Source organism: Ambystoma mexicanum, chromosome 3q (genome assembly GCF_040938575.1).
Source record: "Ambystoma mexicanum isolate Mex_15411 chromosome 3q, UKY_AmexF1_1, whole genome shotgun sequence".
Lineage (NCBI taxonomy): Eukaryota > Metazoa > Chordata > Amphibia > Caudata > Ambystomatidae > Ambystoma > Ambystoma mexicanum.
In genome coordinates, this window is record NC_090926.1 from 1270037317 (window position 1) to 1270064504 (window position 27188).

The window sequence follows — 27188 nt, forward strand, 5'->3', positions numbered from 1 at the left end:
ATAGGGAGAAGCGAAACAATCTGTGTTTTTTTGGCCTCAAGGAAAGAGAGGGAAAATCTCTGGCTGGCCTCGAGAAGAAAATCCAGGAAATGATTGGGATGGTTCTGCGGTTAATAGAAGGAAGGCATGTGACCCTGGACAGTGTGCACCATGCAGGAGGAGGTAGTAGGGGGCCACGCTCTGTCCTGGCGAGGTTGCACTACTACCGGGACAAAGCAGACATCCTGGAGAAAGCCAAATGAATGGGAATCATTGACTATGAGGGCTCCAGGGTCGCAATAATCCAGGATCTCTCGGCGCAGACCCCCTTGAGGTGGAAAAAGTGTGCCCCGCTCACAAAGTGGTTACAGGACAAAGGAGTTCAGTATGGTGGGGATATCCCCAGTGGGGGAGAACTTGAAAAGAGAGTTGACAGACTTTGAACGGCTCCTGCTAACGGGGAGGGGTACCAAGGGACTTATTGCAGGATTATACAAGACAAGCTTGTTGGCGGAACCAAGGGAACCACTCAAAGCAACGGTCAAGTGGGGGTCGACCTGGGAGAGATATTGAAGATGCACTATGGACACAGATCTGTAGAGGGGTGGTACAGTCAACAATCTCCCTGCAATAGAGGCACCAAGCAATAAAATTGATACACAGGTGGCACTACCCTCCGGCTAGGATAGCAAATATGAGTAATCAATATGACCCACTCTTGTGGAAGTGTAAACAGGTGAAGGGCGACTACATACACATGTGGTGGAGTTGCCCCAGAGTACAGGCATACTGGAAGGAGGTCCTCTCATGGATTAATGGGGTAGACAGAATCCACAGGGAACTTTCCCCATGGCTCCTTTTTGGACTGCAGGTGGAGGAGGAGGAGGAGGTGGAAGGAGGGCATATGCTGCAAATCATGTTGGTCTCTGCCAGATGATGTCTTGCAGAACTATGGAAGAATTCACACATGCAAAGGAAAAGGAATGGGCAGCAAAGATGAGAGCGATCTATGATATGGAATGCCTTACCCATGTGTTGAATGAGTCCAGGTCGAATATTGAGGGCTTATGGCATCCCTTATTTGAGAAATGTGGGCACTAAGAAAGGGCACAATGGAGATTGTAACAAGTCCGGCCTGAACCTGGGAAGGTCGGGGGAGAAGGAAGTACATGAAACCCAAGCTGGGGCCCTGAAACAGCCCAGGGAAGCACCTACACAACTAGCCCACAGGTCAGGTAGACTGTGGAGTGCAGAATTAACAGGGATGTGTGGGCTTGGGAACAGTTCTTCTACAGAAAAGGGGGTTACCCCAGGTCTTAACCATGTAGACTCAATGAGGACCTGCTGCATGGGGGGATTGATGGGGGAGCGGGATGGATGGGGGAGCGGGAGGGGAAACAGAAAGGGCGAGGGGGGTAAGGAACAGGAAAGGGGGGTGGGGAGTTTGAATTCCCATTGTTGTTTGGATTGGAGGAGGAGGTGTACTGATGATCTGTAACAGTTATGTGAAAAAGCTACTAAAGTTCAATTTAGAATAAAAAAGGCAACTATTGGGCTCCATATTCAGCTCTGGCCGAATACCTGTCCAACTATTCGGTTTCAGTCGAACACTTAAATCTACTATTCGGTACACGCTTACTCTAAAGAGGTGTGTATGTGTGTGGACACAGATATTGGTCTGCGTGCACTGAGATGTATGCTGTATGTGTGTGTACATACAGGAATCTGAGCGTGGACAAAGTTGTGTCAGTTCAGGCACACACAGGTGCATGAGGGCATTTGCAGTGTTGGCACATGCCCAAGTGTGTGTGTATGTATGCAGATGTATGAGCATGTCTGCAGGACTATGTGCACAAATGCATGCATGGAGTGTGTCTATGAGAGTGTGTGAACATGGACAGTTCTTTACGTGATTTTGCATGGGGTTTGTGTGTATGTGTGCGTGCACTGAGGTATGGCCAGATAGAGCAGTGAGCACAGGTTTGAGAACGAGCAAAGCTGTATGAAAATGACTGCAGGGGTGTGAGTGTGCATGTCCACTGCACAGGAGCTGGACAGCACAACAGGAATGTTTATGTGGGTGTGCATAGGTGAGTGTGGATAGACGTGTTATCACACAGGGATGCTTGACCACACATGTATGCATGCACACACAAGGGTTGCATATGCGCAGGTGTGAGAGTGCATGCATGCAGGTTTGTGAGTGTGCACGGGGGTGAGTGTGAGTGCACTTGCACACGTGTGCTGTGAGTAAAGTTTTGATTGAACCCAAAACTATGTGCTGACTCCAACAGGTGTTTGCTCCCAGAGGATGGGTACACATGCACGCGCAGCTCTGCAAAAAAAAATGCAAAAACAATACTTCACATGAGCAGACCTCTGCATGCACACACAGGTTAATGCACAAACAACATGCAAGCACACAAACCTGTGCACACACCTCTGGCACACAGACACACAAAACACCTGCATTCAAATAAGAACTCCTAAGTGAACTCACCTCTGTACACAGATGTACACCCTTGCACATACATCTCCACGTACACACAGATCTCCTCATGCAGGGCACGCACAAAGAGAAACATAAGTGCGTTTATACACCTGCACTCACACAACTAAGCACCGCTCATACACACCTCTGTCTCCATGCAAGTGCACACACACACACATGCACAGGTGCCCATCTCCACTGGCATAAACAACATAAACACACAAACACATACATACAGGGAGAGCTACAACTAGCCAGAATTAATTTAGAATGACTAATTTGTGGTGCAGTGAAACAGTGAACTCCTGTGTTTACTTTCAGGAAGGATGTAGCCTCGGCTGAACTATGTCAGTCTAAGGGGGTCATTACGCGATGGGCGGTATACCTGCGGCAAATGCACTGGAAAACTGCCTAGCACAATTACCGTTGCTTGCTAAAACGACGTATACACATAACGCTTACGACAGCCATTGGAAGAAAATGTACGACGGCCTGTGTTAAGAACCAATCCTGCTACCTCAAAAAAAGAGCCTAGGATTGCAAATTGTAGAACTGATGAGGAAGCTGTTTTTGTGTGCAGAATAAGGGAGAACCTTGGCCTGGGATCAAGGAGGCTATTTTGAGAAATGGGTGCAAGGCACAAAGGGAGTTGAATGAACAGATCATGTACATAAGACATATTTCTGCCAAGATTAGGAGAGACAAGGACATCTGCAAGTGCCAAGTGTTGAACAACCATGAAAGCAAAAGCCTATGTGAAGTGGAGTGAGCAAGTCTCTAAAGGCCAGAAAGGGTAATGGCTGTAATGCTCACCTGATATCCACAGGGATGCCACTCAGTGTGGTTGGACCACTTCTGACCTTAAACCCCCTCCCTTGGACTCTTGTTCGGCCGAGGACCGGTTCTTGCTTTATTATATGGTGTGCTCTCCGTCCTGGTGCCCTGTGCAGGGTCATGTTGTTGGATGGGCGCGGTGCACCCTAGTTGCCTCACTGGTGCGGGCCCTCAGAGTCCAGACCAGCTGCGATTCCTGTTTGTCCAGGTAAGACTGCTGGTTTGACAGTTTGTTCTTTACATTGCAATTACCCCAATTAATGTCTCTCCTTCTTCCTTAGGTGCGAATGGAGTTCTGGTGGTGCCGTGCTGCTCGGGGCTGTGCACGAGATGTTAAGTGAAAGCGCGATGCACGGCGCTATGTGCCTTATCTTGTGCTGACCTGTTTGTTCTCTCTTCCTTACAGGACGATGCGATGTCACGGAATGGATGCTGCCGAGAAGATGAAAAGCAGTGAGTAAAGCGTAGCACGTGCCGCCTTTTTGATCTCTTGTGTGCTAATCAGTGTTTTCTTCCCTCTTGCAGGTAATTAAAATAGCCGGGAATGGACGTGGGCCAAGGACGAGTCAACCCCAGGTAAGCGTGCACTTATTTTGATTGTTAAATGCTTACTAATGCTGCTTTTCCGTTCTCTTTTCTTCTCAGGTGCGGCTTTCCAGATCGAAGGAGCGCTCGCCGAGATGGTGTATATTCAGGACCCAGGAGCGGAGGACAGAAGAGGGATTCGCTCGCAGATAAGTGTATACTAACGATGTTCTTGTTCTTGCAGGTAACAGGTTCAGGAATGCAGATGAGGATCCGAACAGAACGTGGTGAGTGTCACGCTGCAGCTAGCAGAGTAACGCGAAGTGTGTTCCTCAGCTTAAGCGTGGCTTATATAGCCTGCAGGTATTCCAGGTCCCCCTAGGTCTGACCACACCTAAAACACTAGACCGCACAGCTCAGTTCTGGGACTGAGCTATGAGGGGGCATCCATGTTGCCCAAAGGCTATTGCAAGTCCCAGTTCTCAAGTTCTCTGGCTTCATATATGAGCCTGGCGCCAAAGGCGCCAGCACTGACCCAAGGAGAGTCGTGGGCTGAATGGTAAGGCCTTGGGGCTATGATGGAAGGCCGTGGTGTAGCCCAGATGGCTTGCCTGTTAGGGCCAGGGGCAGGGGTCATGACAGCACTCCCCCCCAAGGCCCCTCTCAGGGTAGCTCTTCCATCTGGCCCTGGCTTGGTGGGATGATCGTGATGGAAATGCCGTATCAAACGTGGTGCATGGATATAATCACAGGGTTCCCATGTCCTGTCCTGCGGGCCATATCCCTTCAAGTCTACTAAATAATATAGTTTAGCTCTGACATACTTTGAGTCCAAAAATATTCTTGACCTCGAATTCCGGTTCTCCATTGACCATTACTGGTTCGGATGGTATAGTGACTCGAGTTCCAGGTTGGACAGGTTTCAAAAGAGACAGATGGAACACAGGATGAATGTGCATATTGGAAGGCAAGGCCAGTTTGACTGCTACTGAGTTAATAATAGATTGGATGGCGAAAGGACCTAAATTTTGTGGGCGAAATGTCCGGGTTCCTTTTATAGGCACATGTTTTGATGTTAACCAGACTTTGTCTCCAACCTGGTAGTTGGGAACCCGTTCACGGCGCTGGTCAGCGTATTTCTTTTGGCGGTCTTTAGCCTGGTGTAAATGTTCAACTGCTTTTGCGAAGGCCTGAGTAATTAAGGTGTGCAAAGTTTTAATGGCCGGCATTTCCAGAGTAGTAGGAACGTGCAGTTCGGAGGTGCGTGGCTGTCTGCCGTATATTGTGTAAAACGGAGTCTGTCCCGTACTGCTGTGTAAGGAATTATTATAGGCGTATTCAGCTATCCACAGCAAGTCTTTCCAACTTCATTCCACTTGATGTAGTATACAGCGCAGGTACTGTTCGAGTGTCTGGTTCGTTCTTTCAGTTTGGCCATCCGTTTGGGGGTGGCGGCTTGTGGATAGTCGGATATTGATTTCAGCCATGGAAGAGCAGTTTCTCCAGAAGTTGGATATGAATTGGGTACCTCGATTAGAGATTAGCACCAAAGGGAATCTGTGAAGTCGTACGATATGTTCAAGGAATACCTTTGCCAGGCTAGATGCATTTGGGAGACCTTTAAACGGCAGGAAGTGGGCCATTTTAGAGAATAAGTCCACGACCACTAGAATGGTATTGTATCCTTGACTGGGCGGTAGATCAGTGATAAAGTCAAGAGATAAAGTATGCCAGGGCACCGGTGGAATTTCCAATGGTCTAAGGAGTCCAGCAGGTCTTTATTTTGATGATTTATTTTGCGCACATATGCCGCAGGAGAGGATGAATTGAATGACGTCCTTACGCCACGTGGGCCACCAGTAGCTTCGTTTTACCTTGGATAGAGTTTTAGCAATTCCAGGATGGCCTTCAATTAAAGAGTCATGATACCCAGAGATGACCTGTTCTTGTAGTTCCTTTTTGGGCAAGAATAAACGATCCCTGAAATATGGTAGTTGGTCCTTGATAGTATAGTGTTCTCCCTGTGTATTCCATTCTTGTAACAGCTCGGGATTCATCACGCGTCGAAACTCTCGTTGTAGTTCGTCCTGAGTCATCGTGGTTGTGATGCCCAGGAGCTTGTCACTTGGGATGATGGCCACTGGGTCGGGGGTTGTATACACCTGTTCATCAATACCCATACGGGAAAGGGCCTCGGCTTTTCCGTTTTTGACTCCGGGTCGAAACGTGATCACATAATCATACTCCGCAAAGAAAAGTGCCCAACGTAGCTGTCGTGAGGATTGAGCCTTTGCTGCCTTTAGATATTGTAGATTTCGATGGTCAGTTAGCACGGTGATAGCGTGCCTGGCCCCTAGTAGATAGTGTCGTCAAGCCTTAAAGGCTGATTTGATGGCTAGGAGCTCCTTGTCCGTGATAGCGTAGTTGAGTTCAGGCAGTGAAAACTTGTGTGACCAGAAAGCTACGGGATGTAACTGACCACTTTTTGGGTCCCTTTGCGAGAGAACAGCACCCATCGCCATGCTCAAGGCGTCTGTTTCCACCACAAAAGGAAGATCTGGGCGAGGATGTCGTAGGATCGGGGTGGAAGGGAACCTCACCTTAAGTTCTTGGAAGGCCTTTTCTGCCTCTTCTGTCCACTGGAACCTCTTGTTGCTCTTTCTCAATAGTGATGTGATCGGGTGCACAATTGAGAAAATCCCGGAATAAACTGGCGGTAAAAATTTGCAAAACCCAATCTGCTCTGGGTTCCTTTGAACAAGCTTGGGGCTGACCAGTTTAGAATGGCATCGACCTTATGCACATCCATTCGGATTCCTTTTGGGGTGAGGACAAAGCCAAGGAACTCTACCTCGGTGACGTGAAAAGAACATTTTTCGAGTTTGGCATAGAGGTGATGTTGACAGAGTTTCGTAAGAACGAAACGGACATGCTTGACATGGTCCTGTTTTGAAGCCGAGTATACTAGAATATCGTCAATATAGACTAGGTCACAGTGGTCAATCAGTTCTCTTAAGACATCGTACTGGAATGCAGCAGGGGCATTGCAAAGTCCAAAGGCATTACCTGGTATTCGTATAGGCCATATTTGGTACAACACGCGGTCTTCCATTCATCCCCCTTTTTTACCTGAATGAGATGGTACGCCCCTCTAAGGTCCAATTCAGTGTAGATTTGGGCATCTTTGACTTGTCTAACAGTTCTGGTATAAGTGGCAGGGGGTAGCAATTTTTCATGGTGATTTGATTCAATGCGCAATAGTCGATGCAAGTCCTCAAATCTCCTTCCTTCTTCGGCACGAAGTATAGGGGAGATGCTGCTGGTGACTTCGAGGGGCGGATGAATCCATTAGCTAGGTATTGATCTAAGTAGGACTTCAAATGTTGGTTTTCGGGTTCTGTGAGCGGATAGATCTGACCACAAGGGATTTGTGCACCAGGTACCAGGTCGATCTGGCAATCATAAGGCCTGTGCGGTGGCAAGGTATTAGCTTGTTCCTTCTAAAACACATCTTGAAAGTCCTGGTATTCACTTGGTAGGGTACCAGTCACACCCAGAGTTATTGTTGCTGTTCCATGGGCAGCTGGGCTCGTATTCGTTGACTTTCTTCCTTTATAGTAACAAGTGTGAGTACAGCCTTCAGTAAAGACCAATCCTCTTGCACGGCAATCGATATGCGGATTGTGCGCGATCAACCACAGCATCCCTAAGATCAACCGGAACTGAGGCGCCTTGATGAGGTCGAAAGCAATAGATTCTCAGTGACTATCCTGAAACGGAAGGTTAAGACTGTTGTGCATTGGGATACTGGACCGGAAGCTATTTCCGTACCATCAACGGTGGTGACTGTTCGGTGGTCGACTTAGGGCACAGAGGAAGCCCCATCTTTGCTGCAAGATCCTGGTCACTGAAATTCCCAACCACTCCACTGTCGATGTATGCTTCTACGGTATGCATCCTAGACGGTTGTTGGTGGTGGATTAGGATCACGGGCAACGCAAAATGGGAGGTCTGTAGTTCACTTTCTTCACTCGATAACTGGACCCCTACATTTGCCGGGCGTGGTAGTTTTCCGACTCTTCATTCGTGTTTCCTTATCCTTGGCTCCTACGATTCTCCTCCGCGGGTTTACTGGACACTCCTTGAGGAAATTACCTGCTTTTCCGCAGTATAGGCATAGCTGCTGCTCTCTTCTCTTGTCTCTTTCAGCTTTGGTTAAAGGGGGTCTTACCCCTCCTGGTTGCATTGGTTCCACCGAATTGTCTGCCACCCGTGGCGCATTGTCCCATGACTGTACGTAAATGGGGCGAGTTTTCGGTCTACCCCGATCTGCCCTTCGGTCTTGCAACCTGTGATCTAGTTGAACCACAAGGTTAATAAACTCTGCACAGTCTTTCATGGATCAACCACTTGGGCAAGAACATCTTTTAGCTCCCCCCCGTGGGTCCCGGTGGAATAGCGTAGTTCTCTTCTCCACGGGCCACTCTGCTTCGACCACAAGCCTGTTGAAGGTTGCTATATATGTTAATAAATCTTGGTTTCCTTGACGAAGAGACAACAGCTTGTTGTCTAGTGCCTGTCCATGAGTACGACGAGCAAAGAGCTTTTCCATCTCCTGCTGGAAGCTCCCGAAGTCACGTAGCAGTGGATCATCCTGACTAACGAAAGGTACAGACCAGTCTGCAGCACTGCCTCTCAGATAAATAATACAAAGGCAACCCGACTGATCATTAGGGAAGGCCCCAGGCCTGCAAAGAAAATGGAGGCGACATTAGTTCATAAATGTTGCATACTTCTTAGGATCTCCCGTGAAGCGCTCAGGTGGGGCTAAAGAAACTGCTCCTGACAGGGTTATCTGTACCGGATTGGTTGGTGGCGCTGACATTGATGAGACGTTCCCAGACAATGGGGCTTGTCCGGCCTGTGACTGGAGGAATTGCCTACTCAAGTCGTCAGTGCGTTCCTTAGCCACTATTAATTCCCTTTGCAGGGCGTTGGTCTCCTGTCTAGCCAAATGCACCTCAGAATGTAACTGTCCCAGCATCTGAGCTAACTTGTCAGTTTCTGACGTTTCCATGACGCCCAGGTGGATTATAGTTTGTGACGCTTCACGTTCTGTAACGCTCACCTGATATCCACGGGGACGCCACTCAGTCTGGTTGGACCACCTCCGACCTTGAACCCCCTCCCTTGGACTCTTGTTTGGCCGAGGACCAGGTCTTGCTTTATTATATGGTGTGCTCTCCGTCCTGCTGCTCTGTGCAGGGGCGCTTTGGTGGATGGACGCTGAGTAACCTAGTTGCTTCACTGGTGCGGGCCCTCAGAGTCCAGACCTGCTGCGACTCCTGTTTGTCCAGGTGAGACTGCTGGTTTGGCAGTTTGTTCTTTACTTTGCAATTGCCCCTATTAATGCCTCTCCTTCTTCCCTAGGTGCGAATGGAGTTCTGGTGGTTCCGTGCTGCTTGGGGCTGTGCACAAGATGGTAAGTGAAGCCGCTATGCGTGGCGCTATGTGCCTTATCTTGTGCTGAGCTGTTTGTTCTCTCTTCCTTACAGGACGCTGCAATGTCCCGAATGGATGCTGCCGAGAAGAGCGGTGAGTAAAGTGTAGCAAGTGCCGCCTTCATGATCTCTTGTGTGCCAATCAGTGTTTTCTTCCCTTTTGCAGGTCGTTAAAATTGGCCGGAATGGACGTGGGCCAAGGACAAGTCAACCCCAGGTAAGCGTGCGCTTATTTTGAGTGTTTTCAATGTTGGAGAATAAACTCTTACTAATGTTGCTTTTCCGTTCTCTTTTCTTCTCAGGTGCAGCTTTCCAGATAGAAGGAGCGCTCGCCGAGATGGTGTATATTCAGGACTCAGGAGCAGAAGACAGAAGCGGGATTCACTTGCAGGTAAGTGTATACTAACGATGTTCTTGTTGTTGCAGGTAACAGGTTCAGGAATGCAGATGGTGAGATGGTGAGTGTCACGCTACAGCTAGCAGAGTAACGTGAAGCGTGTTCCTCAGCTTGGGCGTGGCTTATATAGCCTGCAGGTATCCCAGGTGCCCCTAGGTCTGACCACACCTAAAACACTAGACCACATAGCTCAGTTCTGGAACTGAGCTATGCAGTTGCATCCATGTTGCCCAAAGGCTATTACAAGTCCCAGTTCTCAAGTTCTATGGCTTCACATATGAGCCTGGCGCCAAAGGCGCCAGGACTGACTCCAGGAGAGTCTTGGGCGGAATGGTAAGGCCCTTGGGCCATGATGGAAGGCCGTGGTGTAGCCCAGATGGCTTGCCTATTAGGGCCAGGGGTCATGACATGGCACCCTGTTTAATAAAATTAAATAGTAATAAATGAGAGGCTGAAATGGATAAAATTGTGGTCTCCTAACAAGTGACTCAGAAGTCAAAAACAAGGGCTATTCATTAAAAGCCCAGATGGAGTTAGTGGTCAGGTATTTCATGCGGCTGTATAAAAGGTATTCCCCACCTTGCCTCCTGATAGGGAGCAAAAGTGTTCGCTGCAGGCTTGTTAACCATGAGTTTGATAAATGCTGCTTCTACTCTTGGGTGATACCAGCAAGTAGTTGGGAAGGCCATTGATCACTTACCTGTCGAGAGACGGGACACGCTTAAAGAGGCAGTGTTTCAAGGCATTGAATCTTCGAAACATATTATTTGGGCAGGTCTGGATACTGTGGACTCAGTAGCCAGAGCAATGGTTAGGTCAGACGTAGATACCACGGCTCGTTGAAGTCCTCTTATTTTCAATAGATCTCGTGGTGAAAATGACGGAAATGCTCCTGCAAGGAGACAACATATTTGGGACCAGTGGACCCTACTTTGGAGAAATTCAAGGTGCAAAGGCACACACACACATGTACTTTGGGATTTTAGCCATATCAAAGTTCGCTTTTTGATGACTCAGCAATACACGTCTCTGCTTCTAATAGAACAGAAGCCTCACTTTAGCAGGCAAAACCACGTGATAGGGCCGTCATTCAGAAAGACTTCAATGGGCACTGGATCAAAGAAGTCAGATTCTGAGTCTGTAGCTACGAAGGAGATGGCTGCCCCAGGGAAGGTGTTTTGACTAGTCTTGCCAGCATACAATGTTGATGGAGGGTGGATGGAGATGTTTGTTGGAGAGTAGAAGACTGCACACACTGACTAGCAGGTTCAACAGCTCGTGAAAAGGTTACAGCCTTTCCAGAATTCCCACAGCAACAGTGGTTACCAAACAGAACTATTCATTCTAAAAAGGGAAGCAATAACGTTGCTGCCCGATTTAGATGTGAGCGCCTCAACAAGTACATGCTAAAGGAACATTTCAAAATAGCTACTCTGTGAGACACCATTACAGGGCTTCTGAATGGTGAATCTGGAGTTCCAGAATATGTATTTTCATGGCTCAATTTTGCGAGAATACAGAAAGTATATGTGATTTGTAACCTTAGGCCAGCATTGGTAGTCCAAGTTGTAGCCCTTCAGAACTACATCGATAGCAAGGGCGTGTTTTATTTAGCAGCAAGGTAGAGACTGCTTCATTCAATCCGTCTGCCTCGCAGGTAAGTGTATGTTTTACATAGGCCATGTAGAGATGTTGCTACTTCTTATCAGTGTCTGCAAAATGAGGGATTGCAAATTGGAAATGAGAGAAGACTTAGAATTAACAGGTCTTCGAAACTGGCTAAATCATTTTCCAGCCTTATTTACATTCTGATTCTATCATCTACTTTTGAAATTGTAGTCCATTTTTTACAGAGCTGAGCACTTGTTTCAACTGAGTTAATTGAGGCCAGTGATTTCAATTGATTAATTATGCATTGATATAAGGCAGTATTCATTCTAAGTGTTACTTTGTCAGTCTCCTGATAAGTCGAATGGCAGGTGTGCGCCAAAAAGTGTTTTCATTTGGATTCAACAAGATCAGGAGTGAACCATGGCATTTGTGCTGTCTTCTTGCAATTGAAATGAACCCATCTGAGAGACTATGCAGTCCCAAGTGTGTGTATTAAATGGCCATTACATCCCGCAAAGAGCTCATTACATGCCACACTTCCATCTGAATATTGTATCCCTAGTCCGATAAATGTTGATTGGCTATTCATATTCATATTTATAGTTTTTCAGACACCATTTCCATAGTTTATTTCCTGATAATGGGAAAATTCAAATGGACAGTCAAGTGGCTAGCCCATGCCCTTGGCAAAGGTGTCTCCTAGAACCGCTGTGGTTAGTGGGAAAATCGAATCAAGCATATGGTAGCCAATATGTGTTGGGCCTGCCACTTGTGGTACATTTAGAGTTTCAAAATTGTGTAGACTATAGAGCTCTAAATGCAGTCACAAAGACTGATGCCCATCTTTACCAAAGACAGATGAACTGGTGGATAAACATGGTGCAGCCAAGTGCCTTAGTACATTTGACCTGAAGTCAGGCTATTGGCAAATAGCCCTGACAGACCATACCAAGGAGGAAACTGCATTTGCAACCCCAGCAGGCCTCTACCAGTTTAAGGTTATGCCTTTTGGATTAAAGAATGCACCTACTACATTTCAGAGGATGGTCAATCAAGTTCTGAATGGGATGGAGGACTTCTGCATGGCATACCTGGATCACATTGCAGTGTTCAGCCCTACTTGGAAAGAGCATGTTGATCACTTAGGATATGTTTTGCAGGCTCTTGAGCAGGCCCATCTGACCATAACGGTAAGCAAATGTCAAATTGGTCAGAGCAAAGTGGTCTACCCTGGTCATGAGGTAGGAGGAGGTGAAATAAGGCCATTGCCTATCAAAGTACAAGCTGTACAAAACTGGGCCACCCCCTACTACTCAAACCCAAGTGAGAGCGGTCCTAGGTCTCACTGGGTACTACAGGAATTTCATTGAGAACTATGGGTCCATAGCTTCTCCTTTGAATGTAGTCTCCTCTCCAAAATTCCCTAAAAAGGTTAGATACAATGAGGAGTGCACTCAAGCCTTTGAAAAACCTGAAGAAAGCCCTTTGTCAAGCTCCAGTCCTAAGAGCTCCTGATTATCAACAACCCTTCATTATGCAGACAGATGCATCCAATACTTGTATAGGTGCAGTCCTTAGTCAACTGGATGAGAAGGGAATCGTTTCTTACCTGTAACTCCATTTCTCCATCATTGGTATCTTTCATGGATTCACATGCTTAGAATATTCCCCGTCGTCAGACTGGGACCCCTCGGTACACATATATAGCCTTTTCCTATAGGAAAACTTCTGACACTTTTGTGTCCTATCTACGTCCTTTTGGGGCCCGCCTACGCATGCTCCGCAGGACGTAGCGGTATAAGAGCCCCGCCCACGCGGCTCCCTTCAGATTTCGGCCCCTCCAAAGTAGGAAGGGTCAAACCTATCAAGCATATACATTGCATTCCGGGGAGGCTGGCGGGCGTATGTGAATCCATGAAAGATACCAATGCTGGAGAAATGGAGTTACAGGTAAGAAACTATTCCCTTCTCCAGCATTGGATCTTTCATGGATTCACATGCTTAGAATAGATTGTATAGCAGTAAACCTGAAGACGGCGGTGAGAATGCAATGCAATATACACTCACAGCAATACACAATGCATAGGTACACAAGAAATAAGTTTACCCATATATCTGTACCTCCATAAAGCATACGGTCACCAATAGGCAGAAAAAACTCTCCACAGTGTAGAGCTTACCTTATTGAAACAGATGGCGCAGGACTGCTCTTCCCATCTGCACCTCGTCCGAATGCTGCCTCGCAAGGCAGTAGTGGCGGGTAAACGTGTGGGGCACCGACCATGCTGCAGCCTGGCATATGTCCGTTAGCGGAATTCCTGCCCATAATGCTGCTGAAGAGGACGTTGATCTTGTAGAATGGGCCCTAGGACGCCCTTGCAGCGGCCTTCCGGCCTTGGAGTGGCAAAACGCAATCGTTGACGAGACCCATCGAGCCAATCCTTGCTTAGAATTTGCATTTCCTCTCGTCGACGGACCATACACGATGAACAGTTGTCGAGTAGACCTGAGTTCTTGTGTACGATGTAGGTAAAATTTGAGGGCCCTCTTAACGTCCAAGTTATGAAGAGCTTTTTCCGCTGCCGTTGATAGGGTCACGAAGAAAGTAGGGAGGACAATGGATGAGTGTTTGTGATACACTGTAGGAACTTTCGGAACGAAAGTAGGATTAGTTGCCAGAACCACCTTGTCTTTAAAGAATCTTAGTTATGGAGGGTCTACGACCAACGCTTGCAGTTCCGAGATTCTCCTAGCTGACGTGATAGCAATTAAGAATGCCAACTTCCACGATATGAATTTCATGTCGGATGTGGCCATAGGCTCAAAGGGTGGTTTCATTGAGCCTGCCAACACTACGTTGAGACTCCATGTTAGTGGAAAACGTTTTACTGGGGGAAAAGTTCGAAATAAACCCCTCATGCAGTGTTTCACTAGTCTGTCGCTGAATAGAGGAGAGGACTGTCTGCGATGGCCGCCAGGTGCACCTTTATCGATGTGAAAGATAAACCCCCCTCTGCCAAGTGAAGCAGATAAGGCAGAACTTGCTCCGGAGTCACCTTTAACGGGTGTAGACCTTGTTGTCCTCGACACCACTCACAGAGCCTTCGCCACTTATATGTGTAAGGTTTGTTGGTAGAAGGGGACCGAGCCGCTTGCAGAATTTTCTGGCAATCCTCCGAAACGTCTAAGGTACCAAATTCTGAAAAGTCAGGAGCCAGGCTGTGAGGTTGAGACTGTCCGGGTCGTGATGCCACACCGTACCTTTGTCCCGGGACAGTAGGTTCGGGACTCTCGGAAACGCTATTGGTTGTTCCAGCGACAGGTGAAGCAGGTCGGAAAACCATGGTTGCCTCAGCCAGTACGGTGCGACTAGAATTACCCGGCAACTGTACCTGCGTATCCACTGCACCGTCCTCCGTATGAGGGGGAACAGAGGAAAAGCATAAAGGAACTTGTCCGTCTATGGGAAGGAGAACGCCTCCCCCATGGAACTCTCCTGAGGCCATCTGCTTGCGAATTGCTCGCATTTCTTGTTTTCCTTCGTTGCGAAGACGTCCAGTGAGGGGTGACCCCATTTCTCAAAAACTTTCGTCAGCTGAACTGTGTCCATTTCCCATTCGTGTATTTGGGCCATCCTTCTGCTGAGGGAATCCGCTTGCGAGTTCCTCACTCCCGGGAGATAGTGAGCCACGATGGAAATCTCGTGCTTTAATGCCCAATGCCATACTTTCTGGGCCTCCATGGAAAGGGTCCTGGATCTCGTCCCCCCTTGTTTTCTCAAATAAAACATGGCCGTCGTATTGTCCGTCATCACTCGTACTCTCGATCCCTTGATGTGTGGTAGGAACGCCTTCAAGGCCCATCGCACTGCTCTGTGCTCTAACACGTTGATGTGTAGGAGTGACTCCGTTTGAGACCAACGACCTTGCGTTTGAAGAGTGCCCATGTGAGCTCCCTAGCCAGTTAGAAACGCATCCGTGACTATGGTTAGCTGGAACTCCGGTTCCTGTAGGGGTACACCGTTGTTCAGATTGTGGAAACTCTGCCACCACTGAAGAGTCCGAAGCAGTTTGTCGTCGTCGATGATTATCTTGTCTGACCACGATCCACGAACTCCTGAACTGGCCTCATGAATAGGCGACAGTTGGCCACCAGATGGATGCAGGATGCCATGGCCCATAGGACCGAAATGTATTTTCTCACCGAAAGCTTGGTGTTTCGCCGTAGTCAACTCGCCAGTTGATTGAATTTTGAGATTCTGTCGAGGGAAGGCTTCACTAGCCCCGACTGGGTTTCGAACTGTGCCCCCAGGAACACCAACATTCTCGATGGCATCAGCGAGGATTTTTTGAAGTTTATGGCAAATCCCAGCTGTTGTAGAAGCTGCATGGTGGCTTGCAAACTTGTGTTGGTCGACGCTGGGGAGGATCCCCTTACCAGCCAGTCGTCGAGATATGGGTATACATGGTGGCCTTGCCTCCTTAGCCAGGCCGCTACTGGGGCCAGGCATTTCGTGAACGTTCTGGGGGAGGTTTTGAGCCCAAAGGGAAGAACCGTGAACTGGTAGTGAGTCCGCCCTATCACGAACCTCAGGAACTTCCTGTGTTTCCGACACATTGGAATATGGAAGAACGCGTCCTGCAAATCCAGGGACGCCAGAAAATCCCCTTCTTGAACGGCTCGGATCACTTCCTGGAGCGTGAGCATTTTGAATTTTAGGCTCTTTAAGGACTTGTTGAGATCGCGTAAGTCTAGAATGGGACGCCATTTTCCGTTTGGCTTTTTCACGACGAAGTATCTTGAGTAAACCCCTTGACCTTTCTGTGATGCTGGAACTAATTCTATCACACATTTTGCTAACATGAGTGTTACCTCTTGTTGCAGTACCCTGAGATGGGAATGAGCGACAAACGCAGGTGGAATGTGAGGAGGGCTGCGCTTGAATTGTAGAGAATGCCCGTTCCTTATTGTGTCCAGCACCCATTGATCTGTCGTTATTCGTTCCCATTCGTCGACATAGGCTGATACTCTTCCCCCCAGAACGGTGGGTTGCTCGTCATTGCTGATCTTTATTTTGCTTCTCTCTCGACGACGACGGATAGGATGGTCTCTTCCTGGAGGTCTGGAAGTTCTGGCGTCGGTTTGCTGTTTGGGAAGCACGCCTGTACCCCTGGGAGGGGTACGCCGACCTACCGAAGGATCTGTCTCCTGATGCAGAGAATCTGGAATTACCTGAAGTCCCTCTAAAGGGACGAAAAGACTTGTAGCTTTGGCCACTCTGGAGGGCACCCAATGAACTTGCCGTGTCCGAGTCCTCTTTCATTCCCTTTAGGGGCTCATCAACTTTCTCTCCGAATAGAAGGTCTCCCTCAAAGGGCATATCTAATACTTTGTATTGTACCTCCGGCCTGAAGTAGGTACACTTAAGCCATGACTGTCGTCGTAACACAACCCCATTATTGACTTGCTTGAAGCCCGATTCAGCGAGGTCAACCGCAATGTTTATTGCGTGATTGGAGGCTTCCTCACCCTCTCGGACAAGTAACATCGCCGCCTTCCTATGCTCTTCCGGAAGATGATCCAGCAAAGGAGCCAGCCTGTGCCACATTTCTCTGTCGTATCTGGCTACAATAGCCAGAGAGTTTGCGGCCTTTACTGTAGTTGCTCCCACGGATAGCACTTTTTTGCCAAAGGCATCCTGACGTCTTGCCTCGTTTTCAGGCGGAGTCGTGCACTTGTGCTGGGCCTTCGCTTTCCTCGCCGCTGCCGCCGACACCACCGATTCAGGCGTTGGTTGGGAGGATAAGCACTTGAGGGTAGAATCTGGAGCCTTACATTTTTTCTCAAGGCAACCTTTTACCGCCGGTTCCGAAAAGGGGTGACGCATTGTCTGCAAACCCACCTTACACACGTGATCTAGTATGGGTATTGAAAACACTGACCTCCTTCTCTTACCCATGTGGTCGAACAGAAAACAGTCCTTTTTCTGTTCTTCATGGGACAAACCGAATTCCTTACACGCCTTCTCCATCATAGAATGGAATGATGCAATATCATCCGGGAGGACGGCTGAGCCGGGCTCCTTGGGGTTTCTAACTCCACCTCTGACTCCCAGGCTGGATCCCTGGAGGGGGATGATGAGATATCCGACATGGCTCCTCTGTCAGACTCCGAATCTGGCAGCTCACCTTCCTCATGGGGTGCCTGTGGTGCTGAGACTGGCGTGTGTAAGTGAGTCGGTGGACGGGACGGGCCCGGCATCGTCGACGGGTGACTGTGGCAGGTTTACCTGAGGTAGTCTCTGGTCCAACGACTGTACTAAAGACTGAGGCGTGGACAGAATCTCCAACGACAAAACAGATTGAGGATTGAGAAGAGGGGCAGACACCGGAATTCCGGATCTCCTCGTCGACGACTTGTCAACCACTCGTAGCCCGAGGTCTGCCGGGCCAGCTATTCTCCCACTCTCGTCCTCTCCCGAGGACAGCAACACTGCTTGTTCCTGCAGTAAAGTATCCGGAGGGATCGGATCGAAAACTTCAGGCCTCCAGGCTTCCTGTAGAACCTCTGTCGAGGAGGCCACCGTCGCAGTCGTTGTCGGTGGGACGGTAGATACCACATGCGTCAGTGGTAGGGAGGAGGCCGATGACTGGACCGCCGTCGACGACGGTGACTTAGCAGGTGGTTTAGGCGGTCCCGCCTTTTCTGCACTTGGCCTGCTTTTACTCGACTCGTGGTCGATCTATGGTGATCGCCCGAGGAGGATTTCGGCCTTTCCTTGTCATGCTTTTTTGACGAAGATGACGATTTTCTCGACAAATATTCTCTAGCTGAATGACTCTGAGATGACTCTTTCTCCGCCGGTCGAGATTTCTTCGCCGGTGGTTCCGACGATACAGCGCGGTGTGATTGTGTGGAGCCTAACTCCGAAGGCGGGTATGCCCCCGCTCCATCATTCAACCATGCCACCAGCCGTCGATTTTGGTCTTTGAGGGTCTTTTGAGAAAACCCTTTGCATATGTCACAGTTATCAGCCAAATGATGAGGGTGGAGACAGTATATACAATCCATATGTCCATCCCCCTCGTAAACCTTTTTCAAGCCACACGTCGCACACGGACGGAACAGCGCCTTTCCCGACATGAAGGCTAACTCCAACTCCAAGTACACAACCTTGTACAAAATAGTAAGACGACGCGAGGAGATCCCACTACTTTGGCGACGGTCGAAAACTGAAGGGAGCCGCGGGGGCGGGGCTCTTATACCGCTACGTCCTGCGGAGCATGCATAGGCGGGCCCCAAAAGGACATTGATAGGACACAAAAGTGTCAGAAGTTTTCCTATAGGAAAAGGCTATATATGTGTACTGAGGGGTCCCAGTCTGACGACGGGGAATATTCTAAGCATGTGAATCCATGAAAGATCCAATGCTGGAGAAAGGTAGGGAGCACCCCATTTGCTTCATCAGTAGGAAACGAAACAATGTGGGCAACCATAGAGTGTGAGTGTTTTGCCATTGTGTAGGAGGTTTTTACTCATACGTTACATTAAAATCTCCCGAATTCAATAAGGTAGTATAGAAAAAATCTGCTAGTACTTATGGCCTATAGGCTCTCTATCTCTCTTACTGTGGCTACCATCTATCGGCCACCTGGCCAGATCTCCTCCTTCCTCTCTGAGTGGGTGGACCTCTCCTCTTCCCTCCTGGTCTCGACCACTCAACTCCTCCTTCTTGGAGACTTCAACATCCATCAAGAGGCTTCTTGTCCTTCCTCTGTACTCTTTCGCAACCTATGTGACTCTCTCTCACTCTATATTCTCCCCTCTGGCCCGACTCACTCTGTTGGGCACACTCTGGATGTTCTGATCTCTTCAGACCTTCCCCTTTCGATCCCTCTCACCACTCCTCTCTCCTTGAATGATCACTTTCTCCTTTCCTCCCAGCTCACCCTCTCTAGCCCTCAGGCCAACCAACTCCAGCGATGCCACCTACCTTCTTGGTTATTCGACCCATGAAGCGTGTGTCAGTTGAGGCTTTCGCTGATACTTTCTCACCCCCCTAGCCCCTTGGCTGACTCACAACCTGACACAGCCCTTTCCATACTCCACTCTGCTATATCTGATACTCTCCATGTTCTTCCCTCTGTCATGAGGATCTGCTTGAAGCCCAAAGCCAAGTGCAACTCTTAGTATGACTCTGACCTCGTCATCCTTAAACGCAAGTGCAGGGTGGCTGAGAAGAAATGGCATGCTTCCGGGACATCCTCGGACAAACTGGCCTGCCGCCTGCTCCAAATCAATACCAGCTCTCTGTCCGCACCAAGAAGAGAGCAAACATCCAAGCACGCGTCTTTGCAGTATCTAACAACTCTTCCGAACTCTTTAAAATCTGCAAGGAGCTGCCAATCCTGTCCTGTCCCCTCCCAGGCCCTCTGCACGGCCCTTGCTTCTCATTTCATCTCTAAAACTCAGGACATCCTGTCCTCTCTCCCTTACTCTCCACCACCTTCCTCTACTCCCTACTCTTCCTCTGGCCCTTCTTCGGCAACCTCTCCTCCCTCCTCTGCGTTTCCCCTGTTCTCCCCAGAGAAGGTTGCTAGACAAGTCTGATCTCTGAAAGTCTCGTCAAAACAGGTTCACACCTGTTCCTCCAGAACCATCAAGGACCACATTGACACCCTGGCTCCTGCTGTGGCTGACTTCTGAAACTACTCCTTCACCACTGTAGTCTTCCCTTCCCCCCTGAGCACTCCCTTGTGCACCCTCTTCTTAAGAAACCCTCTGCCGACCCTTCCTACCCGGCTAACTATCGCCCAATCTCCATCACTCCTTTGGTGGGCAAACTCCTGGAAAAGCTGGCCATCTCCCAGCTTAATCTTCACACTGAATCTGTTGGTTGTCTCCATGACCATCAGTCTGGCTTCAGAGCTGCCAGAAGCACGGAAACTGCTCTCCTGAACATTCGTGAAGACCTTCTCTCCAACCTTGACTCCAATGCCCCCAGTGTCCTCATCTTACTTGATCAATCTTCTGCCTTTGACACGGTCATCGATGCCATCCTGCTCAACCGTCTCTGTGATAACATGGGTATAACCGATCAGGCCCTGGCTTAGCTGACCTCTTTCCTCTCTGATCAAACCTCCCAGGTCCAACTCTTTTCTATCTATACCTGTGGTGTTCCCCAGGGGTCTAACCTCTCTCCCTGGCTGTTCAACCAATACCTGGCACTTCTTGCCCACCGCATTGCCGCTCTCTGCCCTAACTTTCAGTGCTATGCGGATGACACTCAACTTGTTTTCAAGCTCCCTATCACCAACTCTTCAAATTCTTTCATCCACAACTGCCTGTCTGTTAACCAGGAGTGGTGTGCCGCCAATGATCTCTACCTCAATGCCAGTAAGACCGAGATTCTCCTCATCGGCACACCTGCTCCCTCCTTTCCTGTCACTCTCTGGCCGGCCTCCCTTAGCCCTCTTCCTGCTCCCACCTGTGACACTAAAAACCTCAGGGTCATCTTCGACTCCTCACTCTCCTTCTCTCCTCACATCTCTGACGTCTCTAAGAAGTCACACTACCAGCTGCACCTCCTCAGAGGTATTCTTCCTTTCTTATCCTTCCCACAGAAGCTCACTGTCTCCAGAGCTCTGGTTCCCTCTAGGCTGGACTACTGCAAAAGCCTCTTTCTAAATCTGCCTGCCTCTACTCTCTGCCCTCTGCAACTCATCCAAAACAAGACTGCGAGACTTGTCCTTGGTCTCAAGCCCAGGGATCGTATCTCTCCAGGACTGAAATCTCTGCCCCGGTTCCCAGTGGCGGCGAGGATTAAGTTCAAAACCCTCTGCATTGTCCACAAGGCCTTCTGGGACCTGGGGCCTCAATACCTTCAACTCTCTCTTTCTAAATATCATCCTTCTCGAGCTCTTTGCTCATCCGCCTCCAACTCCCTCAGGGTCAGTCGTTTCTCCAAACAACGAGTTGGTGGTAGATCCCTTTCTTCTGCTGGTGCCTCCCTCTGGAACAGCCTCCCTGCCTCTCTGAAACTTAAGGAGAACCGTGTCCAGTTCCGGAAGCACCTCAAGACCTTCCTCTTTGCTTCTGCTTTCTCTCCTCCTCTCCCCTGCTGATCTCCTGGCTGAAACTGTAACTGTGCGGGTTACCTGGCTACCCCTGATCTTGGGCCCAGGTCCCCTCTCCGCCATGTGCACACCTGCACTGCCCCCCGGCAACCCTTGCACTCGGGGTCTGTTTCTGTATATATACAGCCCCCACCAGCACTTGATACCTTGATGTCTTCTCTTACCCTTGCACTTGCCACCAGCTGACAGCACTTTTTATTTATAGTCTTTATTTATTTTACTGTTATCCTATGTACTGCACTGCCCCATCCCTCCTTCTCCCCCGGCACTTTTCCCCTTCTCCCCTCCCCTGCACTTGCGCGATCTCAATGTTACCTGGCCTAGTAAGATCGTTGTCTCTGTCTTCCCTCTGTTCCCCCTCCTTTGCCTTGTCACGCCTTGAAACACTTGTGTATAGGCGCATTATAAATGCCATATCCTATAATATCATAAGCTAAATTGTCAGCAAATGGAGCACCCAAGGTTGGGGGAAAATAGATTAGCAAGTAATAGAGCATGCTACACAGTGTCATTGTCCATTTTACCAGCATGGATTCACAGGCTATAATAGGGAAGATTATCAGAAAGCTTGTGGGGTGGTCACATGGCTATTTTATAGATTTCAGACATTGGGCCAGGTCTTTGGACATAGATTAGAGGATCACAAAATGCTGGAAAATATCTATCTTGCCAAGGCAGCTTGTGCAACCTTTTTACCCAGAGCAAGGTCACTAAAAGTTACAAAAATGTGATCTGATGTTCTGAATTCCCTAGTGCATCCAAGATAGAATGTTAAATCCTTTGTCACAGTCCATATGCATACCCACTTCAGCCAAGGAACTGTGATGTCTAGGCTGAAAAACCCAGTAGACTACTTCCTGGGTGAGGTGAAATGCAGAAAAAGTATTAGGAATAAAAAAGGAATTGAGGAATACAGAATGGTTCATTGGAAGGAAAAGCTTGTACTGCAATAATTGGCGACCAAGAAAGAAGACCTAGGTCACATGTTTAAAATGACATTTATCATCAAAATGACATCTTGGTGCCTCATTCATTAAATAGAATAGTATGTCCGCACATGGGCCTACAACCCATGACTCTCCGGATGTTTTGATCCCTCATCATTGATTATGCTGCCTAGGGATGAGGGGAATTGTGGTCTGCAGAGCCAAAAGTTTCAGACCACTGGCCCTGTATTCAGATATGCAGCGATTAATGTTTGCAGGAATCAACCAGATTACATAGAAGGCCAAACATGGCATTCTCTAAGGTGGCAAGGAGAAGATCATTCTATCGATATGTACATTTCTGTCAAAATGGCAAATGTGAGTAGTCTAATTGCTCAGGTACAAAGGTCCCAAGATAGGGGAATGTGCTGAATGGGCTGATCTGGTACTCAGTAATGTGTCACCGGATAACGTGATGAGATCTGAAAACCAAATCTGGCTGAACCAAGTCAGGACCATCACAACCATACTCGAGTTGTTTGATAACCAGACCTTCTGTGGAGTCCAAGCATCATGGAGAAAAGTCATATAGGGTCTTGCTACTACTAGGCAGGTGGACCATGACAGCATCTCCTACAGAGTTGTGACCCATTACTAAACATTGCTATGGGGAACACAGGGCTTGATTCTGAGCTGGTGACCTATGTAGTACAGAAAGCAGACATTCTCCCCTTCAGTTTCCAGCACCACCATTCTGAGATGAGTGGTAGAATTGGAGGGGAGATGGCATGTTGTCCAGCAGCAAAATCTGCTAAAAATCTATCCTTTTGATAGAAACATGTGCTCCAGTGACACTGCAAGCATTTCCTAAAAGACTGCCACTTTTCTAATTTAAGAAAGTTTTCTTAACCTTTCAGTAAACTAGAAAAGTAGTGCTGCAGTCTAAGAAATGCTTTTTTTTATAAATGGAAAAGGTGTGCAGTAGATTTTAACGGCACCTCACAAGTGACACATTTTAACTACTTATTATGGCGTGCACAACTAGGGCTTTTGGAAGGATAATGCCCTTGCAGTGCCTGCACTGCCCTTTTTTTTCATGCACTTCAGAATCGGGCCCTCTGAGAGTTCTGGCTCAAGGCAAATTGGTATTTCCTTTGGAGACCCTAGTGGGCAATGACCATTTGGGCTCCTAAATAGTTTAGATGCCAATCATGCAAGCCATAACAGAGTCTGCTCAATTCTTCTGCTGTGGAATTTCTCTTGCCTTGCAAATGAAGAGCCTAGAGGGGCGCTTGGTGTAAAAGTGCCCAGTTGCAAATATGCAACACTAGCTTGGAAAGACAATGGAAGCAAGTACCTCCATGTTTGATATTTTCACTGGCAACTTGTACTTTCTGCTCCCGAAGCTGAGGGAGTACGGATATCAATGCCAGCGATACAACCTTCACATCTAGAAGGTTGATGCACCAGAATTTGTATGTGTAGCCCCTAAGACCACAAGTCTCCAAAGTAGCAAATGGGTTGTGCAGCCATACTCCATGGAATCCATAGTCACTGTTATCTGGTGAAGAAGGGCTAGAAAGGACGTTCCTCTCAAAAGATTGTTCTGAAGATACCACCAATGAATTGAGTTCAGTAATTCTGCAGTGATTTGAATCTGTTTATTCAAGTTCACGGTCAGATGCCACCAAAGCAGTCTCATTTTCAATATTGATAAATGCACCACATGGATGCATTACATCATGAGACCTCCAATTATCAGGAAAGAATACACCAAGGTGCTGATATGACTTGAGAAGTTACTGACAGAGATCTGTGTGGACAGACTCCCATCCTCATCTGGAAAGGCTTTCCCCTCTGTGCAATCCATTATTGCCCTGAAAAACAGTGCTCCCTTTTTTGATTGATTTACAGAAAATATCACAGCATAACGGAAGGGAGTGCTCCTTGCAGGGAGAGCTGAGAAACAGTGAGCGCTAGGGAAGGCTGTGCTATGGATGGAGGACCCAGAGGGTGGACAGCATTGACGAAGGAGGGTGCTGAGGATGAAGGATGCTGAGGATGCAGGATGTGGAGGATGTAGAGCACTGAGGATGGAGGATGCAGAGAATTGAGGGCACTAAGGATGGGAGTTCTCCAGGTAGGCAGTGCTGAGGAATAGCTAGATGCTAGGGTTTGGAGGGTTAAGGATGTAGAGCGTTGAGGAATGAGGGTGCTAAAGATTGAGATTGTGGAGGATAGGGGAAATGAGTATAGAGGATACAGAGGATGGAGGATGTTGAGGATACGGAAAGCGGATGACAGAGGGCACTTAAAATGTAAGGTCTAAGGATGAAGGGTGCTGAGGAAGAAGGGCCAGGAGGATGAAGGGAAGGAGAATGGAGCAGAAGAGGATGGCTGGCAAGGAGACTGGAGTGTGAGGAGGTTGGAGGGCAGTGAGGATAGTAGGTGTTGAGGATAAAAGCCACTGAAGAAAAACAGTGCTGAGGATAGTGGGCCATAGTGATAGAGTGATGGGGATTGAGGGCATTGAGAAGAGAGGTCACTAAGAATGGAGGGCGCTGAAGATGAAGGGCAAAAGAAATGGATCCCAGGATGGATAGCGAGGAGACTGGAGGATGCTTAGGATAGTGGGTGCTCAGGATAGAGGTTGTTGAGAATAAACTGTGCTTAGGATAGAGGGCCCTCAGCAAGAAGTGCTGAGGAAAGAGGGCCCTCAGAATAGATAGAAGGCACTGAGGATGGAGGATGCAGATGAATGCATGCTGAACCTAGAGCGCGCTGAAGCCGGTGGGTACGGCGGATCGAAGATAGAACTAATGCATGCTGATGATGGAAGGCACTGAGGCTTGAGGGAGCTGAAGCTGGAGGGTACTATTGATGGAAGATGCTTTGGAAGCATCCCGCTTAGGATTAGGAGGAGGGCCTGGAGGATGTAGAGAGCTAAGGATAGAGGGTGTTGAGGATAATTGGTGCTGTGAAAGGAGGGATGGGGTTTGCGGAGGATAGAGGGTGCTGCAGATAGAAGGTGCAGGGGGAGAGGATTGGTCATAATGGAGCATGCAGAGGATGAATGGTGAGAATGAATGGTACAGATGAAGGAGGATGTTGAGAATGAATGTGGCTGTAGATGCAGTGCGCCGAGGATGGAGAGGTACTTTGGAGAAGTAGAGGTGAACAAAGAACAAAAAGAAATTACAACAGAGATGCAGAGAAAGTGAGGATTGTATACAAAATTTCCTTTATCATATGCAGAAACTCACATTGTTTTGAGGGGCATCTGGCTGCACGGGGTCCTCAGCAGCCAAGGCGATGCTACTCATAGCGATTACCATCAGGATACACATCTCAAAGTAACGCAAGGTCACAATGTAATGGCAAAGCCGACGAAACCTGCAATCAGTAAAGAGCAGATAAGCAGAGGGTCAACCTGAGATACAAACCTATACAGCATACACACGACTTTTCATGCACAAATTCATCCGAAAAAAACAGATTGGAAAAGAAGAGACAATGAAATATACAGAACGAGCAAAGTACAGAATATGAAGCCTTAATGCCTTGTGCAAGCAAATAACTTATTCAAAACACACACAAACACTCTTTTGCTCTCTGCACAAGTATATAAAAGACTGTCAAACACACACAAACGCCCACTAAATATGTGTGAAGCACAGAGTTTGAAATATATGGAGAAACCTCCACAATAGGTACAATGTCAGATTCAGAAACATGCACACAAACACTGTATGAGCAAAGCAAAGAAATACATAACATACTGACACAAACACACACCCTCTTCCTCACTCTCTCTATTGTGACGGAACTCGAACAACCATTGCACGCAACTCCCCAATGCATGTAGAGCAGAAACAATAATATCAAGATGAAACTTTCTTCCTCCTTTACTGCAGTAAAAGTGCAGAGGAATCTGAACACCAATGGACATACAGACACTACACTGATGTCAAGCTGAACTACAGTGCAACAAATACTGTTCTTGAACCCCCTTACCACAAGTACTGTGCACAAGTCCAACAAACACACCTGCATCTGAGCGGTGCACAACCAACAACATCTAGAAAACCCATCATACATCTACCACACACATGGTACAGAAGTCTCCGAAGCACATTTACCCTTTACAGATGGCTGCTCTCCCAACCCCCTGTCCAGAAACTCACATGAATACCTAATCAACAGTGAGAGGGGCACTCACGGGTTAGTAGTGGACAGGATGAACATGGAGCTGAAGGGTGGCATAGGTTTAGGACCGTCCTCTCCTGGATCATCCTCTTCTTCCTTCTTCTCCTCCTCTTTTATGGGAAGAGGGTCAGGGTTAGCATTTTTATTAACTGAAACAAAAAGAGTATGGCAGAGAAGCTATGCATCATAAGAAAAATAGAGCACAGCAGGCTGACATATAGAAAAAGGACCATGGTAAAGATAAGATGTCAAGGATGCAATCCAGCTTAACTGCAACAATGACAAAAAGCAACATGGCAAACACAAAGTGCATCAAAAATTAGTAAGACGCACCACGATAAAAAATAAACTGTCAAAAACAACCGAGAGAAAACCCAAAATGTCAATCACCACCTGAGACACAAAACACGAAATCCAACAGCAACCGGGACACATGCCAGAAAGTTAAACACGAGGTGAGGCCAAAACCTCAAACACCAGATAAGACAGAAACTGAAAAAAAAAACGTTAACAATGACAAAGACGAAAGGTCGAACACCAATTGTAATAAATAACATGTCAGACATCAACTAAAACAAACAA

General features: G+C 47.9%; 1 protein-coding gene across 18 annotated transcripts in view; it reads right to left on the bottom strand.

Moving 5' to 3' along the window:
- Window positions 1–27188, bottom strand: part of CACNA1A (calcium voltage-gated channel subunit alpha1 A) — a 2932691-nt gene that overhangs the window by 1337618 nt on the left and 1567885 nt on the right. For all 18 annotated transcript variants that reach the window (XM_069604327.1, XM_069604317.1, XM_069604315.1 and 15 more), the window contains 2 exons: window positions 26620–26755; window positions 25664–25793 (listed from right to left, as the gene is read on the bottom strand). In XM_069604327.1, coding sequence (XP_069460428.1) covers window positions 25664–25793; window positions 26620–26755 — 266 coding nt within the window. The remainder of the gene's footprint in view (window positions 1–25663; window positions 25794–26619; window positions 26756–27188) is intronic.